Below are 17742 nucleotides of genomic sequence, written 5' to 3' on the forward strand. Positions count from 1 at the left end.
ATATATATATATATATATGTATATGTATATATATATATATATATATATATATATATATATATGTATATGTATATATGTATATATGCTGTGTGTGTATATATATATGCTGTGTATATATATATATGCTGTGTGTATATATATATATATATATATATATATATATATATATATATATATATATGCTGTGTGTATTTTATACATTATATATATATATATATATATATATATTCTCTACATTATATTATATATATATATATATATAGATAGATAGATAGATAGATAGATAGATAGATAGATAGATAGATAGATAGATAGATAGATAGATAGATAGATAGATATAATGTCATTAGATCACTGAATAAATGATTATGATATAAGGAGTTGAATTATGAACCAATGTTACATAATTTGTCAAAAGTATTGACCATATAACCGAATTACTTGACTAGCTTGCTTTATACTTCTAGTTTATTGGGCAGGCTAAACTGTACGGACATATTTTCTATTTTGCAAATCTCAGTATTCAAATAAACCTCTGATTGGAATTGTGGATTTACATATACTACTGGGATTAAATCATTTTCAGTAATTACTATGTTGGTATGTGTTTATGGGGCATATTTATTGCTTGTTAATGAATCTTTAAAAAAAACCTACATTTTATTTGCTTAAAGCAATTCTGTCAAAAAAAAAAAAAAAAAGCCAAGCTCAAGAAGATTGTGCTGGAATACATTCAGTCCTGCAGAACACTACGCACTTTCTGGTACTCTAATGCACACAGAATGCCTCACTTTACATTTACAGAGAGAAACATTATGACTTTTGGATCAAATAACCTGCCTATATCTGGATGAAAACACCAGAACACTTATAGAGAGGTGACTAATGATAAAAATTATCACTGATCATTACAGTCTACAGCTCAGCCAGAAGCACAACCCTTCACGTTCTCATATGATCTAAAAGAAAGTTTTTTTCCTTGTTAATAATGACATCTACTGATGCAGTGTCCTCATATTTCTGTCTTACAACCACTACAGAACTGAAAGAATTCTTACGTTTTCCTGATTTCTTCTCAGCTCTTATGCAGCAACATCTCTTCTACCCATCTCTCTTCATCTTTTCTTTTCCTCTCTTCTTCTTTCTTCTGCTTTTCTCTTTCCCGTTCCCACTCTCCCCTTTGCTTTTTTCTTTTCTTATCTTTTCGTCCTCTTCTGTCTCAGTGTCCCATGGGGTGTCCAGGTCCATCTCCTCCACATCAGCCTGGATGTTTTTTTTTCTTCATCACTCCCACCCCCCATCTCCTGCATCAGCTCACACTTGCCGGAGCTTCAATCTCCAGCATTTTACACTCTGAACTTTCAGTGTCCATCTGCAAGTGTGACGTCTCTGTGTCCATCCTTTCTTCCACTTCTGTTTCTTCAATCCTCTCACTCTGTACTCTTTTTCCACACATATTAGCTATCTTTTCTGAAGTCTCTGTTTCACTTTGAAAATCTCTATCCATTTTACAGCTTGCAGTTTTTGTTTTGCATTTCTTTGTCCCATAATTGGGAGGGACAGACTTTATTGTGTTTCTATCCAGCCCTGCTTTAACTTCTTTCCTCTTTTCTTTGCGGTGGTCACTCTCCTCCACACTCTTTGTGCCTGTAGTGTTTTCTTCATCACTCCCTCCACATTTTTTTCTGGCTCTCCTTTCTCTTCTGTCACTCCTTCAATGTCCTCTATCTACCTCCTGCTCAATGTCCTCTATCGACCTCCTGCTCAATGTGCTCTATCTACCTCCTACTCAATGTCCTCTATCTACCTCCTGCTCAATGTCCTCTATCGACCTCCTGCTCAATGTCCTCTATCTACCTCCTGCTCAATGTCCTCTATCTACCTCCTGCTCAATGTCCTCTATCGACCTCCTGCTCAATGTCCTCTATCGACCTCCTGCTCAATGTCCCACTCCACTCCTGTTCAAAGTAGCATTGACTGTCCAAGTCTGTCTCCTCATTCTTTTCTTGTCTTGTTTTAATTTTTAGAATGCTTTCAGCATCTTTCATCTCTGGCTTCTTTGTTTTTGTCTCCATTTTTTGTACTCTATTCTTGAGAGGTTCTTTCTGGATATCCTTGATGTAAAGCATCTTCTCTGTGTGTATGAGACAGTTGTTCTCCAGCTGTCTTCTCCTTTTTCCATCATCACAGTCTCTGCACTTTTCCTTTTCTGCTTTTGCTTGCTTGAATCCTCCCCTCCCATTCACTTGTTCTCCCTTCAGTCTCTGCTCATTTTCTCTTTCTTTTCTCAGATGCTGCTTCACTCCAGCTGCTCCACTCGCATCATGCTTTCGCACTGTGAACTTTCTCAGATGTTCATTCTCTGCTCTCAGCCTCTCCATATCTTCCATGATCTCCTCTTCCCACTGAGCCTGTTGGACCCTCTTCTTCTCCACTAATGCTTCTCTCTGCCATTTCGGGATTCTTGGAAATTTTTGTGGTGGGTTGTCAAAGAGCACTTCTGTGTTGTGGGCAGTGTGAACCCCCTGGCGCTCATGTTGAGCTCTATGGTGTCCTCCAGGATCTTCTCTTTGCGTGGTTTCTCCTGCTCTTCCTACAGTGGTGCTGAGATCACAAAGAAGCTCCACTGCCCACTGTCTCTTCTCTCTCTCCATCTGCAGCAGGCTGTAGAATATGTTTTTGCTGATTGTATCATGCATGGCCCACTCCTCCTTCAAGGCCCTGAGCTCCATCTCTTGGAAGATCGAGGTGGCCTCTTCCTCCAACCTCTAAAAAAGCGATATTTGTGAAAGCAACCTTGAGTTTGAGAAAGGCACTATATAAATGCAACTAATAATAATAATAATAATAATAATAAATGAATAAATAAATCAATAATAAATAAATAAAAAAAATTAAAAAATAAAAACTTGTGCAGCTCCTTTCTCTGCTCAAGGAACTTGCTGCTTAATCTGGAGTTTAGGTTCCTTTGCCACTGGCTCAGATTGTCACAATCCATGTTTGCACTAAAAGAGATGAGAGGCTTTTCAAATAACAAACAAGTGCACATACAGATCTCTAATGAAGAATTTTGCGTCACATTAGTAAAAAATTAGCAATCAAAAACTGGACTTAAGTAAACGTACTGTTACCTTAAAACAATAATTACTCAGGTAGAATGAAGGTATGACTTAAGTAAATGTACTGTTACCTTAAAACAATAATTACTCAGGTAGAATGAAGGTATGACTTAAGTAAACGTACTGTTACCTTAAAACAATAATTACTCAGGTAGAATGAAGGTATGACTTAAGTAAATGTACTGTTACCTTAAAACAATAATTACTCAGGTAGAATGAAGGTACGACTTAAGTATAAGTACTGTTACCTTAAAACAATAATTACTCAGGTGGAATGAAGGTATGACTTAAGTAAACGTAAGGAAGCATCTAGTAAAAAGACTACTCATGTAGTGGCTGTTTCTTTGGATCTCATTTAATAATGAAAGTAAAACTGCAAAATCACAGCTTGGTTTAGGTAGCACATAGAAACTCCAAATCCAATGTCTACAACAATTTCTCTTTAAATTATTTGCAATAAATTATTCATAATTATTATTAAAAATGATTAATAATTATTTGTTGTTGTTGCCAACTTTTACTTTCATTTAACACTATATAACTACTTGAGTTACTGGATGTGGTTATAATTGAAGTGCACAATATATCTGTGGCTGAAATACTATTTGCTGATAAGACCAAATTTTAATTTATCATTGTCAGTTTGATATTAGCATTTTGGCCATAATTACAACTGATAATATTAAGACTTCTGTTTAATTTAGGCCTCATTTACATATTACTACATATGCTAATCAGAGGTGGAACAAGTGTTTGTAATAATTTTTGACATAATGTTTTTATTTTATTTTGTTGTTTACTCATTAAGCAAAGTATCTGATGTTGATGTTTTTTGTTTGTTTTTGCAGTTTATTTATTTATTTTGCTGTTGGTGTTTGTTTGTGGGGGGGGGGGGGCTTTTGCAACCATAGGTTTCCTTATAATTGCACCAATTCAAGGCAAAAAAGGCACTTAACATTTGAGAAAGGTTAGAACATAAATGTTAAACCATTTTGTTCCCCTTTGTGTTACCTGCAATGCATGTTTACAATAATTCATGTCTGATTACCTGATTGAAATGTAAAATTAAATAATGATCCATTTGTAGGGTTTAACTAGTTTCATATTGAGTGCACTTCATATATAGATTATAGTTTGAACTTGCTTTAAAATACATAAAGGTACAATTATAGTTATTATATGTATAGGGCCGGTTATCGCATCGGCCCAAGAAATTAAATATAGGTGCACCGCATGTTGTGATATAACGTTATTTAATCCTGATTTGCTCATTTAACCATTTGACCAAGTCAAAGTGGAAAGGGGAAGCAGGATCCCATTGTGTTATAGCTACACTGGGTTTTTGATATCGCATGGTCACTATTTTATTAGCATAATTTTTTATCTTGAAAGAATGCCTCAGTTTGGAGCCTGTATTGCTGGATGCCATTACTTAAGAAAGAGCAACTTTTTCACACACGCATATATGAGCCTTAAAGAAAAGGACACGTTATCTAGCTAGGTTAGCTATATTTCATACATTTGATGACGCTACGTTCCAGGTGGCTTCCATTTCGTCCACCGCAGGAAATCTTATCCGTTCTATTCGTTACGTCTGTCCACATCCTCTAATCCAGATAGCTGGCTAATTTAAGCAAAGCGGTGCTACTGAGCTGTCATCTTCAGTAACCTTCCCAGACTTGACAGTCCAAACCGTGGCAAACAGGTACGTAATGTGCGTTTAATTAAAAATGATTTTAATTAAAAATGATTTTAATTAAAGCCCCAAAAATGAGCGTTTAATTAAATTTCATTTAAAATGTAACGACAAGAACGTAAATATAGTAACGGAGTAAAAGTTACAGTATAAAAGTTATTTTAAAAATACGTTTTGTTCGAAGAATTACTTGAGTAAATGTGGTTGAGTTACTACCCACCTAAGTTTATAAAAACTTATTTATCAAAACCAAGCGTAGAGAAGAGAAAGGAAAATAACTCCCCTCTTCTGTTAGGCCAGCGTGCTAAATTTTTTTGAAAGGCTGGACTCACCAGCTTTTGCTTCTGTGTCAATAAATACTTCTTCACAGTATCTTGATTCTTTGACAGTGACATTTCCCTCTGCTGGAACGTGACTCCACCTCTAACCAACGTCATAACACAATTGTGACATTATAATACCACAATGCTGTTACATTTAAAACCTTTCACCTACAAAATATGGAAATATGGTTGTCAGCTGGGCTTTTTTGATTTCAAAGCCATAATTATAGCTAACCATTAACAGGGTCAAAGATTTTCATAATAAGCCATAAATGGTGTAGGTGCATGAAATCCATATCCATTTTGAACAGTGACTTCACTTATGTTGAATCTGAAATACTGTATGTATGCTAATTTAAAAAGATAATTGCAAGAGATAACAGAAATAAAATGCTTAAATTTGTTTCTTCGATGTGTGAGCCAAATTAACATTGTTGTGCGACTAGCTACAAAAGCTGCATTGCTTTTGCATGTGTATGTATCTATGTATTCTGTTATATAACATACTAGAAAAAAAAAAAAAAAAAAAAAAAAAAAAAAAAAAATATATATATATATATATATATATATATATATATATATATATATATATATATATATATATATATATATTTTTTTTTTTTTTTTTTTAATTATTATTTTTTTAACATTTTGTTCAAAATTTGCTGGTATGCAGTAAAGGATCGAATCTCTCGAAACAGTTACAATCTGCTGGAGCCGATCCCTGTCTTTAACTTCTAAGGATTAAAACCAACTGACACATGAAAAGCATATTATACTCTCCAGGAATGTGTACTTGAAAATACAAAGTTCACTCCAAATTAATTTTATTTTGTTAAAAATACAGCGTCTCTATATTTTCTCATGCCAGTGTGTCAGTGTTTTCCCCAAAGCTCAAATATCCCACCTAGGTCATTTTAATGTAATTTATACGCGTGTGAGCATTGGTTGTATAATTTTTTTCCTCGGAAAAAATATTGACGCGTAGTCGATAGAGGAACACGATATTTCGCCTTTACGCGTAAACTGGCAACCCTGCCGCAGCCAGCAGGACGTGGGAGGAGGAAGCGTTCAGCCATTTTAGCCAAGAGGCGATTAGGCGTCAACAAAAACAGTGTACTGAATGTCCGTTTTTTTATTGGTTCTCAGTTATTGCGCATTAAGAAAATAAACTGGTTGAAGAGGGCACGAAACGACGTCTCCGTTAATAAGAGAGAGGTGGCGAAGATGGCCGTCGACAGGCGGGACGACAAAGGTAACGTTAGAGTTGCTGCGTTAGCATGTCATGCGGTTAGCTAGCTTTTCGCTTACACCTTTGTCTACTTGCTTTGGAATTTTTTTTTTTACAGCTAGCTAACTTGCTAGCTAGCTAACGTTAGTCCCTGGGTGTTCACTTTGATTATTCTACCTGTAATTTGCTATGTGCTTCTTTATAGTGCGTTGACAATTGGAGAATAATTTCTTTTATAATCCCACAAGGTATTTAAATAGCTAAAAATATATTTACTTAAGCACTTGAAAGTAGGGCAGTACATGACATAGCTAGCTAGCTAGCTAGCAAGCTAGCTGGTGGCGTTTCCTGTCTAACTGTGACAGTAAATCAGTGCAAAGTCCATTTAAGTGCAGACAAAGTTATTATAAAGAGTATTATCCAGATATTACTAACGTTATTAACGCGGAAAATGATTACTAATTGCTATCACTTAATCAGAATACTAGCCATACACCTTCCATAACTAGGTAAGATACCACCTAGTTTAGCAGAAGGTATGATAACAAGGTTACAGGAAGTTATTGAATTCTTTAAATAGTGGTCGCGAGTAATGAGTTCTTATATTGTCTGACATCGTCATTTAGATGGAGAACTTAATGTTCTTGAAGACATCTTGACTGATGCTCCAGACCAAGATGATGAGCTGTACAACCCAGAAAGTGAGCATGATGTCAGTGAAAAGAAAGGTATGTGTTTTAATGTGCGATTGTTTGTGCAGAACAAATGTAGACTGTACAGCTAAGCATGTGTGAATCTGCTTTTCTCAAATTTAAGGATCCAAAAGGAAAAATGAACGGGGAGACAACCATGATTCGAAACGGCTTAGGTCTTCAGGCCATTCTACCAGGCCACCAGTTAAGAGCTCCACCTCTTCCACTGGAGCCAATGGGAAGAAGCTGACCAATCTGAGAAGCCGTCACCCACCTGATGACTATTATGACGACCGGAAGAACCATTCTGGCAGAGGGGGGTCTTCGAGGGTTGACTTGTCCAAAGGACACAGTGAAAAAACTCTAAGTCGCAGCCGGGAGCAGCAGAGGAGGATCAGACCGCTGATGCCAGAGCTGACCGAGGTGTGTTCAGGCAGTCGACCATATAGCTATCGTTAACTGTTACCATCTTCTACAGCAGACATCCATCCTATACCAAATGTTTTACTTCAGTGTGTAATTCACTGTATCTATATGAGGACTATATCCTGCATATTTGTATGTAAGTTCAGGGCACCTTCTGAATTCTGACCATGCATCTCTCTGGGTTCAGTTTGTTTGGTTTTGTTATTTTCAGTAGGCAAGCTCAGTGAGAATCCTTTCTTGTAGGCAGTAATAAGCATCTGTACTTTCAGAAGATGCACAGGAAGAACGAGGAGAGCATGGGCAGAGTCAGCCGCTCCTCTAAGGATGAGGAAGAGGAGGTGGCAAGGTCTGAGGAGTACGCTTCTGATACAGACAGCTCCGTGGGCTCCTCCGAGGCCAACCACTCTGATGTCGAAGAAGAGGAGGTGATGGAGGAGGAGGAAGAAGAGGAGGGAGAGAAGGGCCCGGAGGATGAGGAAGAGGAAGAGGAGGTTGAGGAAGAAGGAGAGGAGGAGGACGAAGAAGAAGAAGAGTACGAGCTGGAAGACGGTGACCAGCGGGAAGGAAATGAGCAGAATGACTATGACACACGCAGCGAAGCCAGTGATTCGCAGTCTGAGTCCGTCTCTTTCTCGGAGGGCGAGTCAGTGCACTCTGCCTCGGGCTCCGAGGTGTCCGGTAAGCTACTGTCCTTTAGAGTGCCTTTACTGAACAGGGTGGGTGTGGGATTGTTGAGGCCTAGCCTTTATAGAATTTGGCTGTCAACACCATGAAGCCATGCCAGTTTGACCCCAGCAGCAACCGGGCTAGGTTACTAAACATAAACAGAGCATTTAACAGGCTACTTTAGGGATGACTGGAGTTGCCCCTACAGCTTGGTTGAGTAACAAGAAGCGGCACATTTTGCCAAGATAGAACTCATAATGACAACGATCTAACATCGTCAGACGATGAGGTATGATATCATTAGCTGTTTGTTTACCGTTTTCCCCATCTTTGTCACTTTGATCGTGCCTTTGGTATGTTGCAAAAAAAAAGAACCTTATCAGAAGTTGAACCTTGCTGTAATGATGTGGCTGTAAATGTATAATCATGTGTTGTCCGAAGTTTTCACTACGGGTCGCTACCTGGAGGTGTCCGTCTTAATGCCAGAGACACAGAGCCAGAAATCCAAGCCCAATTCATCTAGAGCAGTCCTTCACACACAAACATATATTCACACCTCAGATGGCCACTCTAACGGAAAGGGCATGTTCTCCCGTTTACTGTTCAGATGAGGAAAGAAAGGAGAAGAATCACGCTAGAGGGATATCACCAATCGTTTTTGATAGAAGTGGAAGCTCAGCTTCAGAGTCATACACAGGTATTAAATAATCCCCAACAATTCAATATGTGTATATAAAATCATTATGTGCTAATTGGTTTAACACTAATTCCTCTCGGAGGAGTGTAGTAGCCATGTATGATTTTGGTTTACCGTGTAAGCTGACCTGTCTCTGCCCTGCAAGGTGCCCTTCAGGGCATGTGAGAACAGTAGAGGTTCAGAAGGTTTATTCTTATGAAGTTATCACCATCTCTACATACACAGCAGAGAATTGTAGTCAGAGTGAATGAGATAGTTCCTCATCTTCAGAAGATATTTATTTAGGATAAAATAGGCTGATACTAGAAGTTCTGTTAAAGTTGAAGTGTAGGTTACCCGCTTCAGTCAGTGGCAGAGCAGGTCAGATTACAGATCACGTCAGTACACACCTGTTGGCAACCTGGCATAGTGCAAATTTCCAACAACCAACTAGAGTCTGATGCTCTGCTCTTCACTGTCACTTATCAACGTGAGTCTTTTCAAAGGCTTCTGGAGGCAGCCATTTACCCCAAGATCTAATGTAATTTGTTCCTCTTTTCTACAATTCAGTGCTGGACAGCCTTACATGCAATCGTGTAAATTAACATCGCGCATATTAATACCAACTTGCATATAAATGAATATGGTCTGTATCAGTGTTTACAGCCTAATTGTTTTTCATGTCCATCCAAATTTTTTTTCTTTCCGCACTGTTGGAAAAAGAAGCAGTAGGTTAGGCTCAGCACTGTCCAAGCTGGGCATCTTAGGGGCTCATTGACATCACAGGGTCTTTCGGAGGCATCAGGAGAAAATCCTCTGTTGTTCTAAGGCCTAAAGCACTTGCAGACCATACATTACCCTCAAACATATGCTGAAGTGAAATAAGCTTTGCCCTGAGTGATTTAGCCTTAAACTCGTACATCGAAAGCATGTGTTTGTGTGGGTACAGTCCTGCTGTGTTGCCTTGGTGATGTTCCAAATCTGAAAATGTTGGCCATGGTCACATAATGTATAGTTGTGGGTGATTGGTATAGAGCAATAACACACCAGTGTGGGAAAACCATTCAGTTCTGTAACAAATTTGCATGTCTATTTGCATATCAAGGTGCTCCCCCACAAATGACAAAATATTACTGTTACTGATATTATACTAGATTGTAAAAGCATAGTGTTTGTTGATTTCAGGGTCTGAAAAGAAGCACGAAAAACTGCCATCCTCAGTCCGCGCTGTGAGGAAAGGTAAGAACAGCCCTTTTGATGGGACTTGGTTTGAGCACAAGGCCTAGTAGCTGAAAAGGCTTCTTGTTTTCTCACAGTCTGTTCTTTTTCTTTTTTACCCCCTTCACTAATTAGATCAGACCAGCAAGCTGAAGTACATCCTGAGAGAGGCCAGGTTCTTTTTGATAAAGAGCAACAACCATGAGAATGTTTCTCTGGCTAAAGCAAAGGTTCGTATTCTGCCACGTTGTGTAATGACACTTGACAGATACTGTCAAAACAGAATGCACTTGAGCACAAATACCTTGAACAAATACAACTGCGTGGTTAATGGCGAATGTCAAAGTCTGTGAGGGGAATGTGACTTCATTGGAGAAGAGAAGTGTGTGGTGGTAAAAATGTTGTCTTTGCTCTGCCTCTAGGGGGTGTGGTCCACCCTGCCTGTAAACGAGAGGAAGCTGAATGCGGCATTCCGCTCGGCCAGGAGTGTCATCCTTATCTTCTCTGTTAGGGAGAGTGGCAAGTTTCAAGGTGAGGCAGACAGGAGCCAACTGTAAGGGAATCCTTTAGGAAGAGTATATGGTGTATGGAGGGCAGTGGTAGCTGGTTCAAGTCCCACCACTGCCAAGTTGCCACTGTTGGGCCCCTGAGCACGGCCCTTAACCCTCAGTTGCTCAAATTGTATTCAGTCATAATTGTAAGTCACTTTGGATAAAAGCATCAGCTAAATACCATAAATGTAAATGATGTTTATAGCTAAAGACACACAACAATGTTTATGTTGTTAGTAGTAATCTCATAGTAATGAATGCTCAATAGTCACCACAGGTACTTGACAGGATTCTGATAGAGAATCAGTATTGCCAACGTTTTGCGCTGGAACAGGTCTAGGCCTGGTGTGATTCCACCTTATCTTTTGGGTTTGGCATCAGGTTTCGCTCGACTCTCATCTGAATCCCATCATGGAGGGTCTCCCATCCACTGGGTGTTACCTGCAGGCATGAATGCCAAGATGCTTGGAGGAGTCTTCAAAATCGACTGGATCTGCAGGTGCCTACCCTGGATGCTCACCACATCCTCTGCACAAATTTAAACTGGAATTGACATAGAATTGATGTGATTCATATATGTGTGTGCACACGCATACATTTATACACACATTCACACATGCGCACATTGAGATGACAGAGTTGATGACGGTTTACAGGAGGGAGTTGCCCTTCACAAAGACTGCCCATCTGTCCAACCCCTGGAACGAGCACAAGCCAGTGAAGATTGGTCGTGATGGGCAGGTCAGTGCTCTACCTCCTGGCTACAATTCAGCTTTTCTTAATATTATATCTTTTTAGTAGTGCTTGCAGTGGTAAGTATAGTGTTCTTACCATTGTGTATGAAGAATACATTCCAGTACAGATGCTGCTCAGATTAAGATGGATCAGTTTTCAATATTTTGACCTTAGGGTACATTTATTTTCTTCATTATATAGATGAATCTTACCAATTATTCATATTGCTTCCTCACATATTAAGCACTTTATTATAAAACAAGCTTTATATGCTCGTGTGTTTTTTATTGGAATGTAATCCCATCATTATCCAAGGAGCATCTGTACTTCATAAAATATTGCTCCTGAAGATGAGGATTTTAACCAGGCAGGTGAAGAAAAAAAAATCCTTTGTAGCTGGGTAACAGCTGTGTGAATTTTGCACACTGCATTACATTTTGATTGACCTTGAGCCATGGTCTGTATTTATGTGTGTCTTGTGTGTGTGATTTGTCTGACTCCTTGCTGAAATTTTCCCTCTCCTTGTTGCCCCTCCACTTCCCCTACAAATGTCACCCTTCCGGACTGTGCGCCTGCTGCAGGAGATCGAGACAGAATGTGGTTTGCAGCTGTGTATGCTCTTCCCCCCTGACGAGAGCATCGACCTGTATCAGGTCATTCACAAAATGCGGCACAGGAGGAGGATGTACTCAGAGCCTCGGTCGCGGGGCCGCCCCCCGCACAGAGAGCCTGCCCCCAGAGACCTGGGAAGGTTAGAAATGTTCTTTGGACTGCTAGTGCGCTCGTATGTCCCCGTCACGTGACGGGGCGCACGTTGGGAGCGTGTTTCATTTGCCTTCTTCCTACTCGTCGTCCTCGCCACTCCACCAAGAAGAGCCCTGGAACGTGCTGGGCGGAGCTGTACCAGAATGGGCGTGGCTTCGTCGCAGTGCCTGTGTATCCCAGCAGCAGGCCGTGTTCTGTTGTTTAATGTTCATGGTGGTGTGTAATTTTTTTTCCTTTAAAACCAAGACGAGTAAAGCGTAAGATAATTGACAGAATGCAAGCTAATTTTATTACTCCTGTCAGTCTTCATTCACTGACAGTAGTTCAGTTAACTGTTTTTGTGTAGCAGTTACAAACAGGAGCGTTGTAGAAGAGTCTGTTGTTTAATTTGTTCCCAAAGCCTGCTTTTTTTTCAGGAATATCCATGAGGGATAGACCAGTCATATATGGGACTGTATTTAAAGGAGCCATAATATATAAGCAGAAGATGAAACATCGATTTGAGAGGCAGAAAGCATTGATTGTTTTAAAAGAAATGGTTTGAAGAGGAGCATATTTCGGGACTCTCACTGGTTTTCCTGTCCAAAAAAGGAAAAAAAAATATTTTGAATATCAATAGATGTGTGTGCAGAGGGTAGGAGGAAAGAGAGAGAGAGAGAAGGAACAGAGAGAGAGAAAATTGAGCATGTTCTTCTACCAAACATCCAGAGAGGATAGGTCAGTTCTGTGCTCTCATGCTGTGTTGCTACATCATGGTTGCAGTACCTATGGACTTGAATGATGCCAGGGACTGTCCCCTAGAGCTCTATTGTCTATGAACTGTCGGTGCTCCCAAAATCTGCCCTATCAAAGGCAGGGTGTTAACTCGACTCAAGCAGCTGTTTCAGAAGGAAAAACAAATGGCCCCCCAAAAAATGGACTGAAAAAAAATTCATCACACAAGCATTGTAAGGAAGTTTGATGGTTGGCAATCTCTGCCTCACCTCTGACCCTTACTGAAGGACTGAGGATGTTGTCATGGTGAGAAATACTCCCCTTCCTTTTCCCCAGCCCATCCCCCCCCCTCCCCGTTATGAATACTCCTCCCATTTTCTCTTCATGGAGGTAGGTAGGCGGTCCTATTCAAATCAACCCCAATGGACTGAGCTGTTGTAAGGTAGCAGGAGACCCCACCTCCACTTCACCTTAACCCCCCCTCCCCCCATGTTTTGCTGAGGCTTCTATGGACTGTCTACCCCCAAGAAAAACAGCTAAAACCCAGTGGGATGGGGTTTCACCTTGTGGGTGGTTTCCAGTGGCCGGAGCTCACCTTTTGTCTTTTTGTTTGATTTCAAATGGACTGCACCACACCCTGTCGTCCCCCTTCTTCTGCATTGCCAGGCCATCCCCGTAAAGTGTGTTTGTGGCTGTGTTTACAGCTAAAGCTTAAGCTGGACTGTTGTGTGAACTTTTTGCTATCATAAGTATTTGCCAGCGTTAACAGTCACAAAACTACAAGAAAGCGGTATGTCATACTTTCAAACAGAATTTATTGTTTTGTTTTTTTTTCTTTCTGTTGTCGTTATTGTTTTGGGTATTGTGGGTCTGATATTTTTTGGTGACTTTAGGATGCTTAAGTTTAAAAAAATACTACTTCATTAATGTAATTATTTGTTGGTGTGGCAGTGCAGTAGATATATGTTCACTTACCCACTGTTTTGCTTTTTATAAAAATTTTAAACTGGGGGGGAATGTTAACACATTTACAGTACAAATACTTTAAATAAGTAACACTTTGTAACATCACAAACTCAAAATTGTTAGATATATTTCTATGTAGAAGACATGTCATGTATCAGCCTTACACTTTTAGAGTGTAGGGCTTTTATCTGGGTCCTGTGTACAAAATAGAAACAATTATTCTGTGTGGGTGGGACTTACAGGGACCAGTCTAAAATCACATCCTCTGTTAAGGTGAAAGGCCACCCGGAAATACTGCGGACAGGTTCTGTTGCATTGTATGGTAAAGGAAGAATACAAACCAGCTTAAAAATCAATACAGCAAATGACATCAAACTAAATATTCATTTGACTGGTTGGGTATGTTTTTAGTAATTAGAATCTTTTAGTAATTAATGAATGTGCTTGTAGGAGAAGTACCCGGTTTGAAGATCCAGATGGTACAATAAGTTGGAGGTGTTACAAAGTGTTTTTAAATATCAAGGCATCTTTAGTGATTACCTCATATTAGTAGAAGGTGCTTTCTTTGTTCATTCTATTTACTAGTACAATAGTGATCATACCTTAAACACTGGAATATAATATTGCTAAAATAGTTTAGGTAAATGCATCACAATAATTGATTAATGCTATAGAAAACCGTTTTTAGTAAATAGAAGCTGTAATCTTGTAGATAAGACTTTGTTATTGAGGCAGAATGGTCCAAATAGACCCAGTGAGTGAAATGTTTGTTTAGGAATAGCAACAAGTTGCCATGATGGTACTGACCTGACTTTAAGAGTTCTGAGCTCATCAGTCATATTTTACTCTTTTCAGCACCTGGTTCATTAGGTCTACCGTTGTGCAGGATATAATGACCCAGATGCTGAAAGGTGTAGTAGATTGCCTTTAGATTGTAGTGCATTTAAACACTCCAGATTCTCAAAGAAATTTAATAGTTAAGAATGTCCATTTTTTAGTAGTTCATTGTAAACAGACCTTGTTTCCAAGAAGAAAGTATTGTAAGTTCATTTATTAGTGACCTCATACTAACATGCCTGATTCACATAGGCGTCGCCCAGAGGAATATGACATGCACAACAGGAAGCGACCCAGGATTGACTATCCTCCTGAGTTCCCCCAGAGACCAGGTCAATATCTCACCCACCCAATTCTCTAGTCATTCTTCTTCACAAATTGGGATCTTCCTAGTGCTGTCTGTCCATCAGAGAATGACCTGCATTTTGGAAATTTGTGGGGAGGGATGGAAACTGTTTGAAGCAAGGTTAACATTATGAAATGAAATAGAATAGCAACATGCCAATGCTTACCCAAGAGTTACCATTGTGTGAGAGTGTTGTCACTGAGACTTAATGTGATGATGGGTTAATGTAATGATGGAGTATGTAATTACAGTTTTCTTTTTTGCTGAAGTTGTATTAATGTTAGCTATGAAGATGGTTTTATTTTCTTTATTACAGTTTTATGTATTCCTTGTGTATTCTGAACCTTGTTGCTTTTTTTTTTTTCTTTTGACACTGATGCACTTTTCATTGGTGAATTGTCTCTTTCCTTGCTATGTGTTCAGGTTTTATGCAGGACCCTCGCAACCCACCTGTGGACAGGTGTGTCCTTTGCTGTCACCCACACTTAGTGTCTTTCTTCGGACTTTTAGTGTGATGGTTAACATTTGTATTTTTTTTTTTTTTTTGCTTTTTTTCACAGGCGCTTTTCTGGTGTTAGGAGAGATGTTTTCCTCAATGGAGTAAGTTTATAGCCGTTTCCTATATGCCTAGACTTACCATAACACTTAGGAGACATAGTCTAATAGCTTAGTCAAAAGGGATGCAAGGAATCTAAGAGTAATAATGCAGCATATTATCAGAGTTGTCCAATGAATTAAATACGCAGCGATATGTATTCTATTGTTTTTAATATAAATTTGATGGTTTCATTTTGTCCTCTGCAGTCTTACAATGACTACATGCGAGAATTCCACCATAACATTGGACCTCCTCCGCCATGGCAGGGAATGGTGAGTGCTATTAAACAATTTATTTAGGCCTTTATGCCCAGTTCAAGTAGTGGTCGGTCTGTTGGTTTTTTTTTTTTTTTGTTCACTAAATCATGGGTTATTTTTGTTTGAAGGCTCCGTACCCTGGTATGGAGCAACCCCCTCACCATCCATATTACCAGCATCACCCCCCGCCACCCCAGGCCCACGCTCCGTACTCAGGACACCACCCCATGCCCCACGATGCCCGCTTCAGAGAGAAGAGGGTCGTCCGCTCATTCTCCTCCAGCCTGGTAATGGTCACTAGAGCAGTCAGATTAACAGAGCCATATTGACAGCAACAAAAAAAAAAAGTGGGTCAGTGAAAGAACAGAGTGAGGGTTATGCTATATAATGTGTCATGATAATAACAGAACAATAAACAGTTTTTATTTGTTTCCACGTGACATGCAATAACCACATAGCATGACTGATATTTAAATCCTCCATCCATCTCTGCAGCACGATTATGACATGCGTGTGGATGACTTCCTGAGGCGCACGCAGGCTGTGGTGAGCGGCCGCCGAAGCCGTCCCAGGGAGCGGGAACGGCAGAGAGAAAGGGACCGTCCACGGGATGCCCGCCGGGACCGCGAAAGGGAGCGCGGACGTGAGCGGGACCGTGAACGAGACCGTCTCCGAGACCGTGACCGTGAGAAAGAGAGGGGGCGCTATCGCAGATAGGAGCTAAATCTTTTTTTTTTTTTTTTTTTTTTTTTTTTTCTTTTCTTTTCTTTTCTTTTCTTTTCCCCCTCCTTTTTTTGGTCATTTTGTGAACACACTGACATTTTGTCACTATGGATTTCCATTCAAATACTTTTTAGTCCTGGATTAGACTTATTTGGTGTCCAGAAAACACAAGGCTAGTGCTCTTGTAGATAATGTGATAGGTCGTCTTTTTTGTTGTTGCTGCTGTTCTTGTATAAAGCTGAACTCTACTTCAAAAAGCTGAACTTTTCCTTTCCGAGTGTTCTTTTTTTAATATGCATAATGTTTTATTGGCTCTAACGATCTACTGGATCATGCATGCAGTGTTTTCTACCGTGACAACCAAAAATCTTTTCTTTTTCTTATTTTATTTTAATCATTGAACATCTGGGGGCATCACTGTGTCATGGTGGCTTGCTGTACTATGAAGGAAATGGTAGTGTGTTTTTTTGCCATTTTAGGACAGATGTACCTATTTCCTGCCTTCTGTTATTCAGCTCTTATGGGCCTCTGCCAGTTAGGTTTGAGGTACCCTGCACGTGCTAGTGTTTTGTGATGTCTGTTATTGTATATAGTGACTTAAAGGATTGTTGAACAGTACAGCTGAGCACACCAGTCATATCAAATGCTTTTATCTGGCTTTAAGTTCCAAATGTTTTGAGTTGGGGGTTTAAAAAAGCAATACCAGCTGTTTCTTTCTACAGTCAGTTCTGAAAAGATTAATGTTATGAAGGTCAGTTTTTGGTTGGTAAAATTGTACCTTTTACTGATACTTTTTGTATTAAAAAAGAAAGAAAGAGAGAAACTGTCCTGTGTTGTTTTAAAGCCCTTTAAGTGTGTGTCACTGGAAATTTGAAAGCCGTACACCAGTACATATGTAAGCGTCGTCCACTCTTAACACGGATAAAACTGGAAAACTCAGTTTTTGTGTTAAGTACATGTGGCTACAAGTTTTTCCAAAATTGTTGGCATGCGGAGTCAACTACATGAACTGTGAGAATAAACAAAGCAATATATATTTCATGCCAAAACGCAAGCTGTGTAGTTACCATACAGAGTAGCTATTCAAGAAATTAAAATAACAGCTACAGTAACGCTAAACAGCGTGAAAACGGGTTCCGAACTGCAGGTCATATGACAACCTTACGGTGTTTTCTAAAAATTAGATTCTGCCTTATCCACACG

At 39.4% G+C, this 17742-nt stretch overlaps 1 protein-coding gene across 3 annotated transcripts; it reads left to right on the forward strand.

The window, feature by feature from the left end:
- Positions 1 to 6193: 6193 nt before the first annotated feature.
- ythdc1 (YTH N6-methyladenosine RNA binding protein C1) lies at positions 6194 to 17362 on the forward strand. 3 transcript variants are annotated; one of them, XM_027020036.3, is made up of 17 exons: positions 6195 to 6393; positions 6996 to 7097; positions 7186 to 7484; positions 7757 to 8165; positions 8761 to 8850; positions 10015 to 10068; positions 10183 to 10277; positions 10470 to 10578; positions 10980 to 11097; positions 11255 to 11339; positions 11915 to 12084; positions 14868 to 14947; positions 15385 to 15421; positions 15522 to 15561; positions 15766 to 15831; positions 15945 to 16103; positions 16312 to 17362. In XM_027020036.3, the coding sequence occupies exons 1-17, from the start codon at positions 6366 to 6368 to the stop codon at positions 16531 to 16533; spliced, it is 2163 nt and encodes a 720-aa protein (XP_026875837.2). In that variant the 5' UTR covers positions 6195 to 6365; the 3' UTR covers positions 16534 to 17362. The 3 variants fall into 3 exon arrangements, with proteins under 3 accessions (XP_081574975.1, XP_026875837.2, XP_026875838.2); XM_027020037.3 differs by lacking the exon at positions 8761 to 8850; XM_081718849.1 differs by lacking the exons at positions 14868 to 14947; positions 15385 to 15421 and having other exon boundaries at positions 6194 to 6393.
- The last annotated feature ends 380 nt before the right edge of the window (positions 17363 to 17742 follow it).

This window comes from Electrophorus electricus, chromosome 8 (genome assembly GCF_041902795.1).
Source record: "Electrophorus electricus isolate QZ-2024a chromosome 8, ASM4190279v1, whole genome shotgun sequence".
Lineage (NCBI taxonomy): Eukaryota > Metazoa > Chordata > Actinopteri > Gymnotiformes > Gymnotidae > Electrophorus > Electrophorus electricus.